This window comes from Muscardinus avellanarius (assembly GCF_963383645.1).
Source record: "Muscardinus avellanarius genome assembly, chromosome: 19".
Lineage (NCBI taxonomy): Eukaryota > Metazoa > Chordata > Mammalia > Rodentia > Gliridae > Muscardinus > Muscardinus avellanarius.
Window position 1 is genome coordinate 15,395,993 of NC_137805.1, and position 21,640 is coordinate 15,417,632.

A 21,640-nucleotide genomic window follows, 5' to 3' on the forward strand; every position below is an offset into this window, starting at 1 on the left:
CCTCTACACGGGCCCTCTACCCAGTGCAGATGACTGTGCCCTCCAAACAAGTGCAGCGAGCCCCCGCCCCTCAGGCCTCTACTGGGGCCGTGCAAACTACAACTCCCGTGAGGCAGCACGGCCGCGGACTACAGGTCCCAGCATCCTCCGCGAGGCGCCCGCCTGTGAGGGAAGGAGGCTCGCACCGGGCGGCCCGGTGTCGCGGAAGTTAAAGACAGGAAGTGACCTTCTGGGATGGCAGCCTCTGAAGGGACACCTGTGGCTCAAATAGATCATCTGGATATAGCGGGAGGCCTGGAGAACTTGCCCGTGAGCGTGTGGCCGCCGGGGGCGGGGCCAGCGCCCTTCCAGGTAAGGGGGTGGCTAGTCAGGGGGCGGGAATAGATGCCCCGCCACTCTGCTTGCCAATCTCCCGGGTAGGGGCGTGGTTAGCCAGGGGGCGGGGCTAGATGCCCGAGACAGCCTCGTGCTGCCCTCCCCTCGGGGGCGGGGCTAACCAGGGGGCGGGGCCAGGCGCCCAAGAGACTGCGTGCTGCCCTCCCAGGGAGGGGCGTGCCTATCCAGTGAGGGGCGGGGCTAGATACGTGGGAGTGGCAAGCAACCCCCCACAGGGCGGGGCTGGCATCCTCCTGGGTAGAGGCGGGGCTAGCCGCGTAGGGGCGTGGCTATGTGCCCGAGAGCCGCGCGAGGCCCCGGGGGCGGGGCTAGGCGGCAGGGCGGGGCTCGGCGGCTGCTCTGGTAAGGGGTGAGGAGTCCACAGGTGGCATTTTAAAATTCCTCCCCACCTTTTCCTTATCCAGTTTCAGAGCTGTTGGCACGTGCAAAGTTCTTAAGAGGCACAGGCTTAGGTCTTTATAAACCTGTCGTCAGACCTTCGCAAGGGTTTTGCCCTCTGCAGTCTGTAGGCTGGTGATTCCTTGATGTCAAGGATCCCTTTTTGTCCAACTTTTTGTTGACAACACGGTGAAGCATCCAGAGAAAATCATTTACCTCTCTGTTCTCCAAAGTCTTATATGTAGAATAAGGGTTAAGACCTATTAATGAGTCTGCCTGATGTTTAAAAAATAAATAACGGCTCTAAAAAGTCACGCCTGGCCGAGGCTGATGCCTTCCTCTTGCTTGGAATTCTTGGGCAAATCTAAATTAGCTTCTGCAAAGCTTTCAAACCCTCCAGGGTACAGTTTAAATCATAGCAGCTCTCTTCACGCCTGCAGTTTGGAGAACTATTGGCCTGATGTATGTATTGAAGTTAACTCATTTAAACTGGACTCCGCGGTCTAGGCCTCTAAATCTGGCTACTCAGGAATTAGGCAGGAGTGTCATTAATTGAGGCCAGTCTCAGCAACACAGCCAGACCCCCATCTCCCAGCCCAAAAAACTAAAAATGGCTGGGCGTGGTGGCACATGCTTGTAATTCCAGCACTTAGGAGGCTGAGATCCAGGAGGATCGCAGTTCGCAGACAGCCTGGGCTACTTAGTAAGGTCCTCTGTAACATGGTGAGACCCTGTTTCCAAATAGAGAATAAAAAATATGGCTAGGGGTGTAGCTCGGAGGTAGAATGCCCCTCGGTTTCATCCCCAGACCCGCAAATGAAATAAAAGAACTCACTTTATTTTAAGGATGAAATTAACTCATTTAAGAATAAATGCCAGGCGTGGTGGCACACGCTGGTAATCCCCACGCTTGGGAGGCGGAGACAGGAGGATCGCGCTGGTTCAGACTCGCTGGCTTAAGAGACCCTGTTTCCAAATAAAAATATAAAAATAGGTCTGGGAGTGTAGCCCGGAGGTAGAAGGTCTTCCAGGAACCCCAGTACCAACAAAATAATGATAATAATAATAATAATAATAATAATAATAATAAATTAATTTATATAAATATTCTCTTTAGAATCATCATAATCAGTACTGTCCATAAAGCCATGGGTTTTGCTGCACTCGTTATAGTTTCCAAAATGCACATGAAAATAATACTTGTTGCCGGGCGTGGTGGCGCACACCTGTAATCCCTGCACTTGGGAGGTGGAGACAGGAGGATCAAGCTGGTTCGAAGCCAGCTGTGCTGCCTTAAGAGATCCTGTTTCCAAAAATATATATATATATATATATATATATATATATATATATATATATATATAATATGTCTGGGAGTGCAGCCCGGAGGTTGAAGGGTTTCCAGGAACCCCAGTACCACCAATAATAAAACTAATAATAATGAAAATATTTGTCTATTATATATACATACATACATACATATATATATATATTTTTTTTTTTCAGTACCGAGATGGAACCAAGGGGCATTCTACCTCCGAACGACACTCCCAACCCTACTTTTTTTTATTTTTTATTTTGAAACAGGGTCTCACTGTGTTGCAAAGGGCCTCGCTAAGTAGCTGAGGCTGTCTGAGAACCGTGATCCTCCTGTCTCGGCCTTCCGAATGCTGGGATGACAAGCGTGCGCCGCCACGCCCGGCTCTATTTGTACTTTTGCTGGCGTGTCTCACGCTGACTTGCACCGTTTCTATGTTGACAGTACACCCCGGATCACGTCATGGGACCTGGAGCAGCCACGGACCCCACTCAGATAACCTTTCCCGGCTGCAGGTGCGGCGCCGCCCCCTGCCTCCCCGGCTCTTGCCCCTGCCTCCGCCAGGACGAGAACTATGACGAGCACTTGTGCCTCAGGGTGCTAGGCCCGGGAGCCAAGTACTCCAGGCCCGTCTTTGAATGCAACGCCCTGTGCCAGTGTGCGGACCATTGCACAAACAGAGTGGTCCAGAGGGGGCTGCAGTTCCGCCTGCAGGTGTTCAAGACAGACAGAAAGGGCTGGGGGCTGCGGACCCTGGAGTTGATACCCAAAGGGAGATTCGTCTGTGAATACGCCGGCGAGGTCCTGGGCGCCTCGGAAGCGCGGAGGAGAACTCACTCGCAGAAGAGGCAGGACCCCAACTACATCATCGCCGTCAGGGAGCACGTGTGTGGCGGGCCGGTCCTGGAGACCTTCGTGGACCCCACGTCCATCGGCAACGCCGGCCGGTTCCTGAACCACTCCTGCCAGCCCAACCTGGTCATGGTCCCCGTCCGAGTCGACTCGATGGTACCTAAACTGGCCCTCTTCGCAGCCACGGCCATCGGCCCGGGAGAAGAGCTCTCTTACGACTATTCGGGAAGGTTCCTCAACCCCGTGGAAGGGGGCGAAGAAGAGAGGCCCCAGGGCGGGCAGCTGCGGAAACCCTGCTCCTGCGGGGCCGCAGCGTGTGCCGGGTTCTTGCCTTTTGATGGTTCACTGTACTGCCCTTAGCCAGGTGTCCATCAGGAAGAGTGCAGGCGGAGGCTGGCCTCAAACCCGCGCCCCTCCTGGCTCAGCCTCCCAGTCCACGCTCGGATCTCGCAGCTCTGATCTTTTAGGAGAAACAGACTCCTGGTTGAAGCTACCAGTACTGGGCTCTCGCACCGAATCCAATCCGTATCAGGTCTGCGAACGCATCCCACCTCTTCGTTTTTTCATAGATACATAACTGTTCAGAATACTCGCTTTCCCAGTTAGACATGACTAAGTGTTTTCTTGCTTGCAGGATAAAAGCAAAAAATTGTGTGTCCTTAAGTTGGGTATCTTGCCCTTCTCTTCTTTCATCCTATAAGCAGAAATGTGTATGTGATGGCCGGGGTAGGGGCAGCAATCCCAGCAGGCCACACTCCAAGGTGATCCTCAGAAAGGGTCCTGCAAGCCGGGAGTGGTGGCGCACGCTTGTCATCCCCGCGCTTGGGAGGCGAAGACAGGAGGATAGCGCAGGTTCGAAGCCAGCCGAGTTGGCGTAAGAGATCCTGTTTCCAAATAAAATATAAAATATAAAATAGGTCTGGGGTGTAGTCCGGAGGTACAAGGGATTCCAGGAGCCCCAGGGCCACCAAAAAAACAAAACAAAACAAAACAAAAAGGATCGTGCAAACTGAGCATGGTGGCGCACACTTGTAATCCCAGCGCTTGGGAGGCTGAGACAGGAGGATCACACAGGTTCAAAGCCAGCCTCAGCTTCTTAGTGAGGCTCTCAGCAACTTAGTGAGACCCTGTTTCCAAATAAAATATAAAATATAAAATAGGTCTGGGAGTATAGCCCGGAGGTAGAAAGCCTCTGGGTTCCAGCCCCAGTACCACCAAAAATAAAGAAAGAATAAAAAATAGGGCTAGGGATGTCACTTGGCGGTCAAATACCCCTAGGTTCCATCCCAATGCCACAAAAAAAGAGGAAGAGGAAGAAGAAAAGGAGGAGGAAGAGGAGGAGGAGGAGAAGGAGGAGGAGGAGGAGGAGGAGGAGGAGGAGAAGAAGAAGAAGAAGAAGAAGAAGAAGAAGAAGAAGAAGAAGAAGAAGAAGAAGAAGAAGAAGCAGCAAGGGCGTGTTGAACAAATCAGCAAGGTAGAAGGTGGTATGAGTATCAGTACTGTGGAAAACGCTACGTTCTGATATCACAGCGCTGTTTCTTTAGAAGAAACTGTCTCCTTGTTTAAGCTGCCATTATTGGGCTTTTGCACCAAATCCAGCATGATTCAAGAAAACCCTAGTTCCGGGAGGCTGAGACAGGAGAATCACAGGTTCAAGGCCAGCCTCAGCAATTTAGCAAGGGCTCCGTACCTTAGTGAGACTCTGCTTCAAAATGAAAAATTCAAGCCAGGTGTGGTGGCACACACTCATAATCCTAGCACTTAGGAGGCTGGGACAGGAGGATGGAAATTTTGATTTTGTGTGTGTGTGGGGGGGTACTGTGGGAGGAACCCAGGGGCTTTCTACCTCTGGACTATACTCCCAGACTTTTTTTTTTTTTTTGGTGGTACTGGGGTTCCTGGAAGCCCTTCCACCTCCCAGACCTATTTTATACTTTTTTAAAATTTGGAAACAGGGTCTCTTAAGCCAGCGTGGCTGGCTTCGAACCTGCGTCATTCTCCTGTCTCAGCCTCCCAAGAGCGGGGATTACAAGCGTGCACCACCACGCTCAGCTGGTTTTTAAATTTTAATGGTGCATTGTTGCAGAGGGTTTTTTTCGGGGAGTACTGGGGTTCCTGGAAACCCTTCTACCTCCGGGCTAAATTCCCAGACCTCTTTCATAATTTTTTTTTTTTTTGGAAACAGGGTCTCTTAAGCCAGCTAGGCTGGCTTCGAACCTGCGTGATCCTCCTGTCTCGGTCTCCCAAGCGCAGGGATTACAAACGTGCGCCAACACGCCCGGCTGCAATGAATTTTGATCAATCAAAAAATAATCCCCAAAGAAAAGTATAATGCAGTACATTAAGCTCCACTCCTGGGCAGTCTCGTTCTGGCTGTGATGATTCCTAAAGAAAAGTATAATGCAATACAGTAACATCCACTAGAGGGCAGTCTCACAGTCGCTGAGATGATCCCCAAAGAAAGTAAAATGCAATACATTAACCTCCAGTAGAGGGCAGTCTCATTCTCGCTGAGAAGATCCCCAAAGAAAAGTATAATGCAAAACATTACCTTCCACTAGAGGGCAGTGTTGTTCTTGCTGAGATGATCCCCAAAGAGTAATTCAATACATTAACCTCCACTAGAGGGCAGTCTCGTCGCCGAAATGATCCCCAAAGAAAAGTAAAATGCAATACATTGACCTCCAGTAGAAGAGGGCAGTCTCGTCGCTGAAATGATCCCCAAAGAAAAGTAAAATGCAATACATTGACCTCCACTACAGGGCAGTCTCGTCGCTGAAATGATCCCCAAAGAAAAGTACAATGCAATACATTGACCTCCCCTAGAGGGCCGTCTCATTCTCACTGAGAAGATCCCCAAAGAAAAGTATAATGCAAAACATTAACTTCCAATAGAGGGCAGTGTTGTTCTCACTGAGATGATCCCCAAAGAAAAGTAAAATGAAAAACAGTAAGCTCCACTAGAGGGCAGTCTCGCTCTCGCTGAGATGATCCCCAAAGAAAAGTAAAATGCAATACATTAACCTCCACTACAGTGGAGTCTAAACTCGCTGAGATGATCCCCAAAGAAAAGTATAAGTCAATACATTAACCGCCACTAGAGGTCAGTCACGCTCTCGCTGAGATGATCCCCAAAGAAAAGTAAATGCTAAACAGTGACCTCCACTACGGCTATTCCTTCAAGTGTGTCCACTAGTGTCCAACAAAGATGGACTCCTGGCTGAAGCCTTTGCTGCACTCGTGGCACACGTCCGGCTTCTCTCTGCAGTGCTTTTTCTCGTGGACGATGAAGTGGGACTTCCGCCTAAAGCCTCACCTGCCGCACTCGAGGCACATATGGCTTCTCGCCAAGTGCGTCTTCACATGGGTGGGAAGTTGCGGCAGACTGGCTCAGCTGGGCACTGAATATGGGCACTGAGTCCGTTCGGGACCGAGGTTCTCAGAAAGGTGGGCAAAGGTTTCGGTTATAGTTCTGCAGCCACTTCTCTGTAGCGATTTTTTCCCTTTTTTTTTTTTAATGAAATAAACTTCTTTAAGTTCTTGTTCAGGACGCTAAAAGTGGAGATTCCTCTCCGGGGGGAAAAAAAAAATCTGAAACGATTGACACGGACAAATGCCTCTTGTGCAATTGACACTTTATTCTAGGCACAAGATTTTTTGTACTTCCCTATTTCCCCGTGATTCCCTAGTAGTAAAGTGCAAACACCCAAAAAACAATAGTGAGATATACATGTAAATCACCAACCCTGAACAAGACAAAAGCAAGGCCTGTGACAGCCCAGGTCTTTGTGATTGAAATCAGTCCCGTGACCCTGCAGGTGGGTCTTGTGCTTCAAGTCAGCCCCTTTGGCCTTGCCTTGGCCTTGCAGATGCAGAGGCTTTTAGTGGGCAAATTCCAGAAGAACAAAAGTCACATCCAAAATCCCTTGAAGAATTCAGTTTTTAAGAGTTTTCTTTAACCCTTTTGAAACCTTTTATTCCTAGGGCTTAGTCCAAAGTCCTTCTCTGTCTAACAACCTCCTTTGAACTGAATGGGGACGAAGTCTGAGATTCCAGCTTTCATACGTGTAGTTGGCGTAGGGAAATCCGTGTACATTTATGATGATTTAGAGGATTTCGATGAATGTCTGTTGGATTTAGTCTGCAATACCATCTGCTGTCTGAACGCTTCACCCTAATAAACACTTAAAATATATTTCAGTAGACAGGGCCCCCAAAACAACATGAAGTTTTTATTATATCTGTCTTTTGTTCTGTCATAACTATTTTAACCAGGTGGTGTCGCCCTGTCTCCAGGCAGTGCTATCACTAGGTGCAAAGGTCAAGATTCCTCCTACCTCTCTACTCTATTGTAATGATTAGAATGAAGGTCACAGATGGGGAGGAATTCTGCATTTGTAATTGCTGTAGCAGGAATGCTTCCACAGGATCTGAATTCTGACTAGAAATATGGCTTTGAGCAAAGCCGAGGGTGTTTAGAGGCTTAGACAAATTACTAGATAATTTATTTTCCACAGACTCAGTTTCTCTCAGTCCTGATCTTATATCACCGGAGCAATTCGTGTGGAAAGTTAAAAAAATGATTATCAAAAGAATAATAGTTATGAAAGAATATCTAGGAGTGAGGGAGTACTTTGGCCAGAGACAACACTTTCCCTCGGGGCTCTGCTTTCTTTAAGCCAGCCAAATTTTTAAAAATTATTTTAAATCATACATCACATTGGAATACAAGACTTGAGAGGATATACAAGCACACATCATCCAATTAGCCCTTATCCAGCCCCCATCCCATTCCCTCCCCCTCCCTCGATCCCATGCTTGTTTGGTGATTAACTTTGATACATATGTTTATGTATCTCCTGCTTTTTAAAGAGGCTCCATCCTCCCCTATTCCATACCCTCTGATTGGTCACCTTAATTGCTTCACTATAGGGCCCTTTCTATAGCTCGACCACTTTCTGTTGCCCCTTTCCTCCTAGTTATTGCTGATTAGCGGAAGCATCTGGTTTTAATTTTCTGCAATATTTCTTTGTGCATGCTGTGTTACAAATACCGATCCCACTCTTGATGGCCCCCGTTGTGGCCTGGCTACCCGGTGGACTGATCCAGACCTCGCTGGCTCAAGCAGCGGCCTTGCCTCATGGGAGGCCCGATTCTGGTCTCGCTTGCCCCAACACTGGCCTAAGCCCTCAGCTGGCTCCAATCCCGGCCTCGGAGGCCCCGGCACCGGCCTTGTCTCACGGCAGGCTCCAATGCCGGCCTCGCTAGCTCCAGCACCGGCTTTACCCCTCGGCAGGCTCCGATCCTGGCCTCAGAGGCCTCAATAGCGGCCTTGCCTCATGGAAGGCTCTGATGCCAGTCACTGGCCCCGGCATCAGCCTAATCCCTCAGGAGGCTCTGATTCCGGCCTTGGAAGCCCCAGCACCAGCCTTGCCTCACGGCAGGCTCCGATCCCGGCCTTGCTTAAGACAGCCAATTTTTTGCGCGTGAATCTTTCACGCACGCAAATGCCTAGGAAGAGGAATCAGAGGTGGCAGAAAGTGGAACTTCTGGTTAAAACTTTGCTCACATCGTGGCACACATAGTGCTTCTAACCCGAATGTGTCCTCTGGTATTGTCCCCTAAGACTCCGACCCGCAGGGGCTTAGAGAACGATACAGACACCTCTTCAGCTGAAATATGAATTCTTCTTTAATGGAACCTTAATTCTTCTTCATAATATCTCTGAATATCTCTGACAATGCGTACAACAAGCACAGTATATAACAGCATCATAATCCCTCCTTCTATTCCCTGCCAACCCCAAGCTTCCACAGCTAGGGCATGCACACTTCTGACTTTCTAATAGGCAGGCTGGTGGTAGGCGTCACTGATCATTCTGCAGGCACGTAGCATGGCACACTGCGCATGCTCAAGGAGACATCTATCTTGTGAGTCTCATGACTTGGCTGCAAGCCTAGGCGCCATCTTGAATCCATGCTGGCAACAAGCCTGGGTGCCATCTCGGTCCAGCCGAGTGGGCCCTGACATCTCCCCCTTTTTGTTTTATTAAAATAAGGCTCTGGATCGTGCCTGTCTTAGGTCGTCGACCCTCAAGGACCAGTCTTACCCGTCATTGGGAGAACAATAGCATGATTGTTTCCCTGTCTTAGGTTGAAAGGTCCCGGGGAAGATCTTACCCGTCACTGACTACCGATCCAGCATACTGAGCCATACGTGGGGAGATGAGCCAGCTTCAAGGGCTGCCATAGCTTGCACCAATATGCGCTGTTGTTGCAGTGTGCGTTGTCGAGTTTGCCTTATATATCCAACCAGGAAACAGCATGCTACCACCAGCAAGAATGCCCACAATGCCATGCCACCCCAATCTTTTAAGAAACCCAATGTTCCATGTATCAAGTCCATCCATTGTTGTACTGTAGCGACTTCCACACGGGTAGAATTAATTGCAACGATGGACGCTCGAAGCTCAATCATGGTGTGTTCAAATTCATGGCTCCAAGTCCCTAGAAGCATCTTGCTTAATTGACGAGACAAATTACCTGCATGGGAGAAATTCTGATACTGCACATACGTTATACATAATCCAGATAATTTATGAATACATGGTACCATGGCCATTTGCCCTAGAATGTCAACCTGTTCTTGTAACAGGTCTACTCTTTGATTTGCCATTAATATGCCATCTTTAAGTTGTCCATTTATTTGAGCTTGCTGAGCCATGGCAGTAGCCGCATGTGAGGATAGGGCATTCATAGTGGCTGCAGTATTTATAGACGTCGCCAAAGCGGCAGCAGCTGTAACTGTTGCGGTCACAGAGGCCACAATTATAGCAATAAGAGCAGAAATTCCAAAATCTCTCTTTTCTCAGTTCAGCAAAACTGCACACACACAGCTTCTCACCTGAGTGTGTCCTCTGGTGGATGGTGAGGTAGGACTTCTGGCTGAAGCCTTTGTCACACTCACTACACACGTACGGCTTCTCACCTGAGTGTGTCCTCTGGATGATGAGGCGGAACTTCCGGCTAAAGCCTCTTTCACACTCACTGCACACATATGGCTTCTCGCCTGAGTTTGTCCTCTGGTGGATGATGAGCTGCAACTTCCGGCTGAAGCTTTTTCCACACTCACTGCATACATACGGCTTCTCATCTGAGTGTGTCCTCTGGTGTCTGGTGAGTATAGACTTTAGGCTGAAGCCATTGCCACACTCACTGCACACGTACGGCTTCTCGCCTGAGTGTGTCCTCTGGTGGATGATGAGGTGGGTAGAAGAAGCAAGGGCGTGTTGAACAAATCAGCAAGGTAGAAGGTGGTATGAGTATCAGTACTGTGGAAAACGCTACGTTCCGATCTCACAGCGCTGTTTCTTTAGAAGAAACAGTCTCCTTGTTTAAGCTGCCATTATTGGGCTTTTGCACCAAATCCAGCCATGATTCAAGAAAACCCTAGTTCCGGGAGGCTGAGACAGGAGAATCACAGGTTCAAGGCCAGCCTCAGCACCTTAGCAAGGGCTCCGTAACTTAGTGAGACTCTGCTTCAAAATGAAAAATTCAAGCCAGGTGTGGTGGCACACACTCATAATCCTAGCACTTAGGAGGCTGGGACAGGAGGATGGCAATTTTGATTGTGTGTGTGTGTGTGTGTGTGTGTGTGTGTGTGTGTGTTACTGGGGGAGGAACCCAGGGGCTTTCTACCTCTGGACTATACTCCCAGACTTTTTTTTTTTTGGTGGTACTGGGGGTTCCTGGAAGCCCTTCCACCTCCCAGACCTATTTTATATTTTTTTAAATTTGGAAACAGGGTCTCTTAAGCCAGCGTGGCTAGCTTCGAACCTGCGTGATCCTCCTGTGTCAGCCTCCCAAGCGCGGGGATTACTAGTGTGCGCTACCACGCTCAGCTTGTTTTTAATTTTTTTATTGGTGCATTGTTGCAGAGGGTTTTTTTCGGGGGTTACTGGGGTTCCTGGAAACCCTTCTACCTCCGGGCTAAATTCCCAGACCTCTTTAATACTTTTTTTTTTTTTTTTGAAACAGGGTCTCTTAAGCCAGCTAGGCTGGCTTCGAACCTGCGTGATCCTCCTGTATCGGTCACCCAAGCGCAGGGATTACAAACGTGCGCCACCACGCTCACCTTTTTTGATTTTTTTTATTAATGCATTGGTGCAGAGGTTTTTTCGGGGGGGGGAGAGTACTGGGGTTCCTGGAAACCCTTCTACCTCCGTGCTAAACTCCCAGACCTATTTTATACTTTTTTTTTGTAAAGAGGGTCTCTTAAGCCAGCTAGGCTGGCTTCGAACCTGCGTGATCCTCCTGTCTCCGCCTCCCAAGCGCAGGGATTACAAACGTGCGCCACCATGCCTGGCTGCAATGAGTTTTGATCAATCAAAAAATAATCCCCAAAGAAAAGTATAATGCAGTACATTAACCTCCACTACAGGGCAGTCTCGTTCTTGCTGTGATGATCCCCAAAGAAAAGTAAAATGCTAAACAGTGACCTCCACTAGAGGGCAGTATCGCTCTCACTGAAATGATCCCCAAAGAAGTAGTAAAATGAAAAACAGTAATCCCCACTAGAGGGCAGTCTCTAGATGATCCCCAAAGAAAAGTATAATGCAATACATTAACCTCCACTAGATGGCAGTCTCCTCACTGAGATGATTCCTAAAGGAAAGTATAATGCAAAACAGTGACCTCCACTAGAGGGCAGTCTCGTTCTTGCTCCAATGATCACCAAAGAACAGTAAAATGAAAAACAGTAACCTCCATTATGGGAGAGTCTAAACTCCCTGCAATGATTCACCAAGGAAAAGTATAATGCAATACATTAACCTCCACTAGAGGGCAGTCTCGTTCTCGCTGAGATGATCCCCAAGAAAAGTAAATTGCAATACATTAACCTATGGGGATTCTTCCCCGGGACTTGGGAGGGAGAGACCTGAAATGAAGACATGGCCAAGTGTCTCTTGGACAACTGACAACTTTTTTCTCTAGAACTAAGTTTTTATACCTTTCTTCCCCTGCACCAAAACCACAACTTCAAAAGAAAGAAAAACATCAAAGTACAATCTCAAACACAATACAGAATGATTGATATAGAACATACGTCATATTCTTGCAGAATACAATCATGGAGGGAAAATTAAAAAACAAGAAGAAACAAAGAGGCCTAGTTAAAGATTATTAAGGGCATGATTACAGCCAGTTCCCGCTCTCACCCGTGGGTTGGTGGTAAGAAATTCCGGAAAGCCCAGAAGTCACCCAGAGTCTCGGAATGCTTGACCTTTTGCCAAACTGCCTTAACTCTTTCGGAACCTTTCGTTCCTCAGGCTTCTTCCATGTCCTCCATCATTTCCCCCTCTTTTTATTAAGTTGATCGGCAGCTGCGGTCAGAGTGAGGTTAGAGGCCTTGGATCTGGACAAGGCTCTCTGGACCCATCCAAATCCTAAAATTATAATCATGAAACATAATCCTATAAGCAACGATTGCAATATTCCAGCTGGTGTTTTTATCAAGTTTGACAAAGGATTATTATTTATAATATTGTTCAAAGCATTAAAAAATTTATCATCATATTCAGAGGAAAGTGTATGAGCAAATGTCTCCTTAATTTCTCTTTTTAAGGCATCAATATCCAAAGAGTTGTTACTAGAGATGCTGGCTAAATGCCGATGAATAGAGTCCACTTATATTTTGTATGGTTGTATTCTAAATTAGTGACACAAAATTGACTAATGTTCCAATGACATCTCAAGGATAATCTACCGTGTCTCTACTGATTCCCTACCCATTGCAGAGCTTCTCCGAACTCATTCACCTTGTCTAACAATTGCTGATCTACTTTAGCTTGTTGTTCCCACAAGGTATGGGATTGATTATGTCAATTAGTTATAAATTCCTCGTTTCGGATAGAGTTATGCAATGCCATACCACGGAACAGCGCCCACGGAGGCAACAGTTATAAGTCCTATTATCCCGATAATGATCCATTCAATAAATCATTTTCCCCTTCTAAGGACATATTGATGAATAGAATGAACAAAAGATGATTCCTCCCAGGGATAGTTTAAAGTAACAGGTATCCAGATATGCATTCTCTGTTTGAGAATTATAAGGCTCTCCTTAGACATATTGAAATTGACAGACGTATTAACACAAGTGAATAACCTACAATTATAACGTGATATACTATTCTGTTGAGCTATTAATGTGCCCATGGCTAACAAATAAGGGGGTCTTATGCATGCCTGTATCCAGAATTCTGTAGTATAATTTACAAAATATTTTGGGGAGTTCCTACAGAGGCATAACTCCAGCCAATTTTAATGGATGCAAAGCGGCTACAAGTTTCCATACGTGCCACTGCTCCCGCCCTACAAGGCCAGAAGCCACAATGTGAGGCCTAGGCAGAGCCAGCCCTCCATTGTGCCAGGACATTATATCATTTGCTTGTTGTCAAAAAAAAGGCATTCTCTTGATGTTTAGGTTCAGTAACATTCCAATGTATGGTATGATTATTACAATAAACATGGTCATTATGCTCTTCATCACAATCAGTAAAGTACCCATATGGCCCCCAGTCCACAAAAGTGAATTTTTTGTGAGTAGCAACCCGGGCCAATTTTGCTCTACATGTGTTCCAATGTAGTGGAGCATAGTTTCTTTTTCTCCAAGAAACTACTTCACACGGTGAATCTGAGGGAGCCATAAAAGCAGTGGTATAGTTACTCATATGATGAGGAGCCACCAAATCAGTAGCATTGAGCAGGAAAGAAAAAGCAGCAAAAAATCCAAGATGAAATCCAGTCCCATTGTTAGCATTATACCCCCCAAATTGAGGAAATATCAGGAGAAATATATCAATTCCCCCAAAGCAAATAGGTAAAGTCGTATATCCCAATGTAAAGTTTATCAATTTTCCTTCTTCAGCCAGATGGCTCGGTGGTGACTTCTTCCAGGGAGGCGGCATCATTTCTGAATCGTTGGTAAACACTAGTGGTGCATTATCTGTCCAATCAACAAGTTCTACCAATGGAGGAAAAGGAATGTAGTCCAATAAGTATAATTGTCGCCACTCATCCCTGAAGCACAGGACAATATGGCAATTATTGCTAAAAACATCTTGTCTGGTGTTACTGGTTCTCCGGCTTCTTTTACTATAGTCTCTGCTTTTCTATTCAGATTCTTTATTTGTGCCCACGTCGGATAGGGTTTCTTTTCCGATATCTGTGCCCGGTGAAGCTGAAACCGTAGGTTTTTCATCTTTTTTTCTCCACTGGAGTATTCGTTCGGGGATCCAGAATTGCTCGCCATTTTCTGTGGAGACAAGAGCATAAACTCTGCCTAGGAAATGTAATTTTCCTGGCTTCCACTCATTATTATGGTCGTTAACCCAAATTGCCTGATGTAATAATGGCTTCTTCTTTGTATGGAAATGCTTCTCTGCTCTGGTAATATCAGAATAATTTTTTAAATTTAAATAGTTTGAAGACTTCTGGGAAGATGGCGATGGAGCAAAACGGGGCTTATGAGCCCCGCTAACAACCAATCTCTATTACCACAAAATCAGCGCCTTTCATAGCCAGAAAACACCATCAGCAGAGAAACAAAAAATGTAATTTTAAGGGACAGAGAAAAAGAGGGCTGGAAAAATGAGACACCAGAAACCAGACCACAGGGCTGCAGCCGGAGCCGCAACATGAAGCGGCGGGCGCCATTTTGCCTTGCAGCACCAGGCTCCAGAGAGGAAGGGAACTCATAACGGAGTTCAGAAACCAGAGAGGAGATACACCGGCCTCACGCCCGAGAACGCGGCAGCAGCGCCTTATTGCTGGCGGCAGCAGCGAGTTCACTGGACGGCACCATACCAACACACTCAAAAGCCCACCAAGCTCCAGAGAGGAGCGGCGGACAGCAAGCCGAGGTGAGCCGCTGTGGAACAGCCGGGCGGGATTTGGCAGTTTTCTCGGCGCAGGGAGCCTCTAAAGCTCCCAGGGGCTGGGTTCAGCGCACCCTGCAGGGACTCAGAGTGGAGTTCAAAAACAGAAAAGAAAAATGCCAGCCTCACAGCCGAGGGCGTGGCAGCGGCGCCATATTGCTACCGGTGGCAGCAGCAGCGAATTCACCGAGTCCACGACAGCTCCATCTGCGCACTCAACAGTGAGTCAAATTGAGGCCCCTAGAGGAGAAATCCCAGTACTGTACTCCCAGGGACTTGACCCAGTGGGGGAGTGGTGGTGGCAGAGATATTACACCATAGGAGAATGCCCAACCTGGAACCCCCCATGGTCTAAAGCAGCCTCGATTGACTCCCTGGGTCTGAGACTCTGCGATACAACCCAGTAAATGAGTAGTGGGGAACGAGATACCACAGACTCGAGATCCAGAGGACCTTAAGTGAAGTCGTAGTGACCCAGGGAAGAACCCAGAGAAGGCACAAACTTCCAAAATCATGGGAAAGAGGAATAACAATGGAGTAATGAATGCCCACAACCCCACAACATCAGAACCTGATAAAACAGAAATTCAGAGTTTTATAGAAGATCAAATCAGGAAAATAACTGTAGAAATAATAGAGGTGTTTTGAAAAGAATTCAGAGAGAGCCAAAGAGAGATAAAGGATGCAATTAATGAAGTAAAGGCCTCAATTCAAAGTACAAACAACTGATTAGACCACATAGAGAATAGAATCTCGCTCCTAGAAGATGATCACTCCAAAAATGAATGCATAGTTTCTAATTTAGAAAAAAAAATCCAACAGCAGGAATCTGACATTGAAGAAATATGGGCCCATTTTAAGAGAGCTAACCTATGAATAATCAGAATAGAGGAGAGAAAAGAAGGTGAAACCAAAGGGATTAACAATCTTTTCAAGGAAATAATAGCAGAAAATTTTCCAAACATAGAGCAAGAGGTTGATACACAGGGGTTGATAGAACCCCCTTTAGAGAGGATCAGAGAAGAGGATCCCCACGCCACATAATTGTCAAAATGACCATTGTGGAAGCCAAGCAGAGAATCTTAAAGGCAACAAAAACAAAGGGCCAAGTGGCATTCAGAGGCAAACCAATTAGAATCACTCCAGACTTCCCAAACCAAGTCATGAGAGCCAGAAGGGCTTGGAGTAACATATTCCAAACTCTGAAAGAAAACAACTTCCAGCCAAAAATTTCCTACCCAGCAAAACTTTCTATCAAATTAGATGGAGAAATATGAAGCTTCCATGACAAACAGAAACTGAAGGAATTTATGTCTTCAAAACCAGCGCTAGAGAAAATACTCAAAGAGATTAACTACAAAGAAGAAATAGGTAACACACACCAGAACCCGGGAAATAAGATTTTCCATCCAACAGACAACTAAGATTGGTTATCTGTGGAGATTCATTATTTATGTTAGTCTTTTACCTATCTCTAAATTGTATTGTTTGCTTTTATTGTTGCTAATTTTTATTATTTCTAGTTGGAATATTAATATACCTTCAGATATAGCATTTGGAAATATTTTATCCCATTCTATAAGTAACTTTTAACTCTGTTTACATTGTCTTTGGATATACAATATGTTTTTACTTTTTAGGGAGTTTGTATACTCTTCTGTTGCCTGTGCCATTGAAATCATATCCAAGAGATCACTGCCAATTTCAATGTGAGGTTTTATGACCCAGATTTTCTTCTAAAAGTTTATAGTCTTAAGATTTATATTTAGGTCTTTTATCTATTTTGAGTTAATATTTGTATATGTGTTAGGTAAAGGTCCAATTTTATTCTTTTTCATGTAATTATTTTTCAACAATATTTAGTTAAAAGATTATTATTTCCTCCACCAAATGTTTGTGGAAACCTTGTCAAAAATAACTTGACAATATATGGAAGAATTTATCTCTAGGCTTTTATTTAACTTCAATGGTTTATATATCTGCCTTTAGAACAGTACTACACTGTTTCAATTATTGTAGCTTTATATGATTTGAAATCAGAAAATATACATCTTCTAGCTTTGTCCTTCTTCAAGATTGTTTTGGGTATCTAGAGTCCATATTCCATATCAGGATAGATTTTTTCTGAAAAATAAATAAATGTATAATAGTTTCACCTTAAAAAAAGAAAAAATTATCCTCTGGTAAGAAAGAAAACAAAAAGAAATATTGAACTGTTATCTTTTAGTCATCAAAAGCTTGGTATCAGACAAATGAAACTGTTTTGTGAGATTATCATAATTAATATTGGATAAATTGCTATAAAACTAGATGTCAACCACTAAGCCAAGCATGGGAAGGAGGGATGGGGAGGGAACGGGGTGGGGGTCGGGTAGGGGCTATTTGGACGATGTGTGCATGTATGTCTACAAAAGTATTTTCTTTATATCATTATGATGTATGAATACATTGCACCAATAAAAAATAAATAAATAAAAATAAAAAATAAATTTAAAAAATTCAAAAAAAATTAAATAGTTTAAAGTATAAAGAGTTGTATATAAAATTTCTCTGGGGTCCATACTCCCCCTCTTTTGTTTAGAAAGAAGAAGCTTAATAGTAGCATAAGCACATTCAACCAATGCCAAGACATCCTGCTGCCTCGGCATATATGTGTTGAAGACCCCACTCCACATAGAAAAAATCGGCAAAAAGCCCCGAGAAAGAGGTATCGTCTCTGGCAAAAAATGTCCCCCACTTTAGATATCCTTCATAACTATTATTCTCTTGGTATTCTTTTAACTCTCTACACGAATTGCTCTGATGATGTGAGATCAGAAATTGAGTCCGTGGAAATAAACGTCCTTGGCTTTGCTCAATAGTAAGGAAAAAACTGGCCAGAACTCAGATGCTGTGATAAGCATTCCAGCTGCAGCAATTACAAAGGGTCTCTGACCCTCACTATCACTAACTTAGGTTAAGCTATTAACTCAGGTAAGGTAGTTCAGTTTAAGGAAACTTTGTTTACCCTTAAGATCCTGCCTAGAGACAGAAGAGATAAAAACCTTGTGTGTGACCTTAAAGCAATTTAGTTGATAAACAACTTAGTTGCCCAAATACAATAGACTCAAGGAAAAAGATTGGTGACTTTTACGCCCAGTGTAAATATTCCTGAAGACAGAGAGGCTGACCGCAGGGTTAGAAATAAATATGACTAAATAAAGGACAGACGTTCTAAATATATATGTATGAAGGAAAGGAAATACCGTAAGAGTAAGAAAAGCATTTTTGCATGAAGAAGAGCTTATCATAAGAAAGTCCCAACTGGGAAAGGAAGGAATTAGAAAGTTAGAAGCAGGTTGCAGAGGGTTTGTGACAGAGAAATGGATTATTAAAGATGAGTAGGCTTTTAATAGGCTTATTGTCTAAAGAAGAGTGTTCAGCAGTTAAGGACAATTAAAACCAAGAACTTTGTGGTGTTGTTTGTGGTATTTTGTCTGCAAAACTGTGTTGTGAGTATGCTTAAGCTTTCAGATTAAGAAGATAAGATGCCAACACCTGGAAAAACTCTATCACATCCACCTGAATCACCACATCTCCCCACACTTGCTATATGAACTGAGCCCAAAAGATGGAAAGTTCCAGGAAAGTTAAAGAAGATTCCCCGAGAAACCGCCAAGCCTTGGGCATGCCTGTTTGGAACTGCTTATCTGCAAAACCTGAGAAAGAATCCGAAGGGAGTTAATCTCTCGAAGATCAACAGCCAGCTGAAGGACTAGTTTTATTACCTTTGTTTACATGTCATTCATTATCATTTCACAGTGATTGCATTCACCCCCCCTTTTCTCTTATTATTAACCTTACTGGTGAAGGGTATAAATTTCTTGGAGTTTTTGTAATAAAGTGTCATTGGTTCAAGAAGCCTTTGTCCACCTCAAATTCCTTCCCAAACGTCGTACCCAAAAACTTAGGGAATTCATAGAGGGGAAGGAATTGCTGCAGATAAGTTTCTGCAGAAATCCACCTGCCTTTTGCCCCATCTTTCTGAGGCTCCCGGTCGCGAGTGGACTTGCCCCCCCCCACAAGAACTGAGCTAGTCGGTAACAAACCAAGGCTTGACCTTGGAGGTTATAGGGGACGCCAGTAACATGGGAAATATTCCATTTAGTAAGAAACTGTTTAAATGCTTTAGAGGTAAAAGCAGGTCCATTATCTGTTTTTATTCATAAAGGCACTCTCATAACTGCAAAAGTGTTTACTAATGCCAATCTCGCTGCCTTAGAAGTTTTACTTTTAGTAGGTACTGCCCATATAAAAGAAGAATATGTATCTATAATTACCAAGGCTAAGAAATAAAGAGGTAAAGAAATATGAGTAAAGTCTACCTGCCAGAGATCATTAGGTTTTAGGCCCCTAGGGTTAACACCTGCAGGTTGTTCAGTTAAATGAAAAGGCTGGCATATGGGGCAATTTCATGTAATTTGTTTTGCTTGAGAAAAAGGAATTTTATATGCTACATGTAACCTGTTGGCATTTGAATGAGAAAACGTATGTTCCTCCTGAGGTGAGGAGAAAACTTCTGCCAAAAGAGCATCAGCACCAGCGTTTCCTTGTGTTAACGGCCAGGGAGATTGGAGTGTGATCTTAATATGGGTAACATAAAAAGGCTCAGATCGGCGTCTGATAAAACACTGGAGCCTGAGAAAAAGTTGTGTAATAGGTGCAGGGCCATCAGGGATATATGCGGTTTCAATACCAGGAAATACATTAACTACATAAGCTGAATCAGATACCACATTTAAAGCACAAGAACATCTTTCTAACAATGCAATCAGAGCAAACAATTCATTTTTCTCTGTAGATTGATAAGGGATTGGGAGTTGTAATTTTAAATCAGGACCATAGATGGCAGCCTTATGCTGTTTAGTAGCATCAATATAATAAGTGGGAACTTTAGAAATGGGTTGTGAGACAACAACAGAATTAATAATCCAATCACATCTAGTGAGGAAATTCCATAACTTTCCTTGAGGATAATGAAAAGTAATATCACCAACAAAATCAGCCAAAGCAATTTGTAATGAAGTATAAAGATTAAGAAGACTATGAAAGGTTTCTTTGCTAAACGGCACAGTAATAAACTCAACATCATATCCAGAAAGAGAAATAATCCTTTTTCTACCTAAAACAATCAACGTAGACACATGTTCAATATAAGGGGTGATTGTTTTTGACCCCTTATGGTGGGTATACATCCATTCTAATGGTTTGTCTTCTTGGACCACAATTCCCATAGGTGTATTAGAAGTTTTCATGATTAATAATCCTATTTTCCTGCCAGGATAATATCGTTGAACAAATGCCTCAGAAATTTTTTGTTCTACCAATTTTAGCTCTTGTTTTGCCTGGGCAGTAAGCACCCGTGGACTATTTAAGGAAGGATCTCCTTCTAAGGTGGCAAAAAGATGTTGTAAGGCATAATTTGGAATTTCAAGAGTGGGTTGAACCCAATTAATGTCTCCTAACAATTTTTGCATATTATTTAAAGTACAATTGGCCGGAATGTTTATGCAGGCAACTTTGGGTTTTACTGTTTGTCTTTGCACCACAAAACCTAAATAGTCATAAGGAGGCATTGTTTGAATTTTTTTCTGGGGCAATTCTCAAGCCTTGAGCCTGTAGGGCTCATACTGTTTTCCTGAGAAGATTAAGTAAGACCTCTTTTTCAGGGTGGGCGATCAAAATATCGTCCATATAATGGATCATGTATGCCCCTGGGTACAGGTCCCTAACAGGCTGTAACGCTGCATCAACATAATACTGACACATAGTCAGAGAGTTCGCCATGCCCTGAGGCAGTACCTTCCATTGAAATAGTTTTGCAGGCTGAATATTATTAAGAGAGGGGAGAGTAAAGGCAAATCTCTGACAGTCTTTAGAAAGCAAAGCAATTGAGAAAAAAACAATCCTGTATGTCAATCACAGAAATCTCCCAATCCTGAGGTATCATGGATGGGGCAGGTATACCTGATTGTAATGCACCCATTGGTTGAAGAGTCTTATCAACATTTTGCAAGTCTATTAGCATTCTCCATTTTCCTGTTTTTGTATTGCAAATATAGGGGAGTTCCAAGGTGACATAGAAGGTTCAATATGTCCACTTTGTAATTGCTCTTGTACAATAATATAAAGAGCCTGTAACTTTTCTTTTGTAAGGGGCCATTGAGGAGTCCATATAGACTCATCTGAATACCAAGTCAATGTAATGGTTGTATTTTCTCAATGGCCCCTATCAAAAATGCTCATTCAGAACTAAGGTGGCTTTTGTTTGTTGTAAAAATCTTTGCCCCACAGAATGATAGGTAAACCTGCAATACAAGGCTGGAGGAAAATGTTAGTTCTGTAGGCAGTCTCAATAGATAAAATTTCCTTACTTTGATATACACTATTTTGTATTCCCAAACCTACTAAAGTAGTAGGGGGTTTTTGTTTAGGCCATCCTTTTGGCCATTCAACTGTTCTTATAATAGATATGTCTGCTCCAGTATCTAGCATGCCTGTGAAAGGCTGCCCCTTAATAGTAATAGTAAGAATAGGTTTATTATTTTTTTGTAAAAAAGCAGTTAACCCTATGATATCAATATCTCTTGACCCTTCTGTTTGTCCTTTATTTTCAGCATTACACTTAAAATAGGGAAGGATCAACAATTGAACAAGATATTTTCCTTTTTTTATCTTCACATTATCGGAGACATGGATCAAGATGGAAATTACCCCCG

At 44.3% G+C, this 21,640-nt stretch overlaps 1 protein-coding gene across 1 annotated transcript; it reads left to right on the forward strand.

Annotated features, from left to right (window-relative positions):
• Nucleotides 1–234: 234 nt before the first annotated feature.
• Nucleotides 235–3,304, forward strand: LOC308277191 (histone-lysine N-methyltransferase SETMAR-like; the record flags this gene model as incomplete). Its single annotated transcript, XM_080716322.1, has 2 exons — nucleotides 235–351; nucleotides 2,537–3,304. 2 exons carry the CDS (start codon nucleotides 235–237, stop codon nucleotides 3,302–3,304), a joined length of 885 nt encoding a protein of 294 aa, XP_080572448.1.
• Between the last annotated feature and the right edge of the window lie 18,336 nt (nucleotides 3,305–21,640).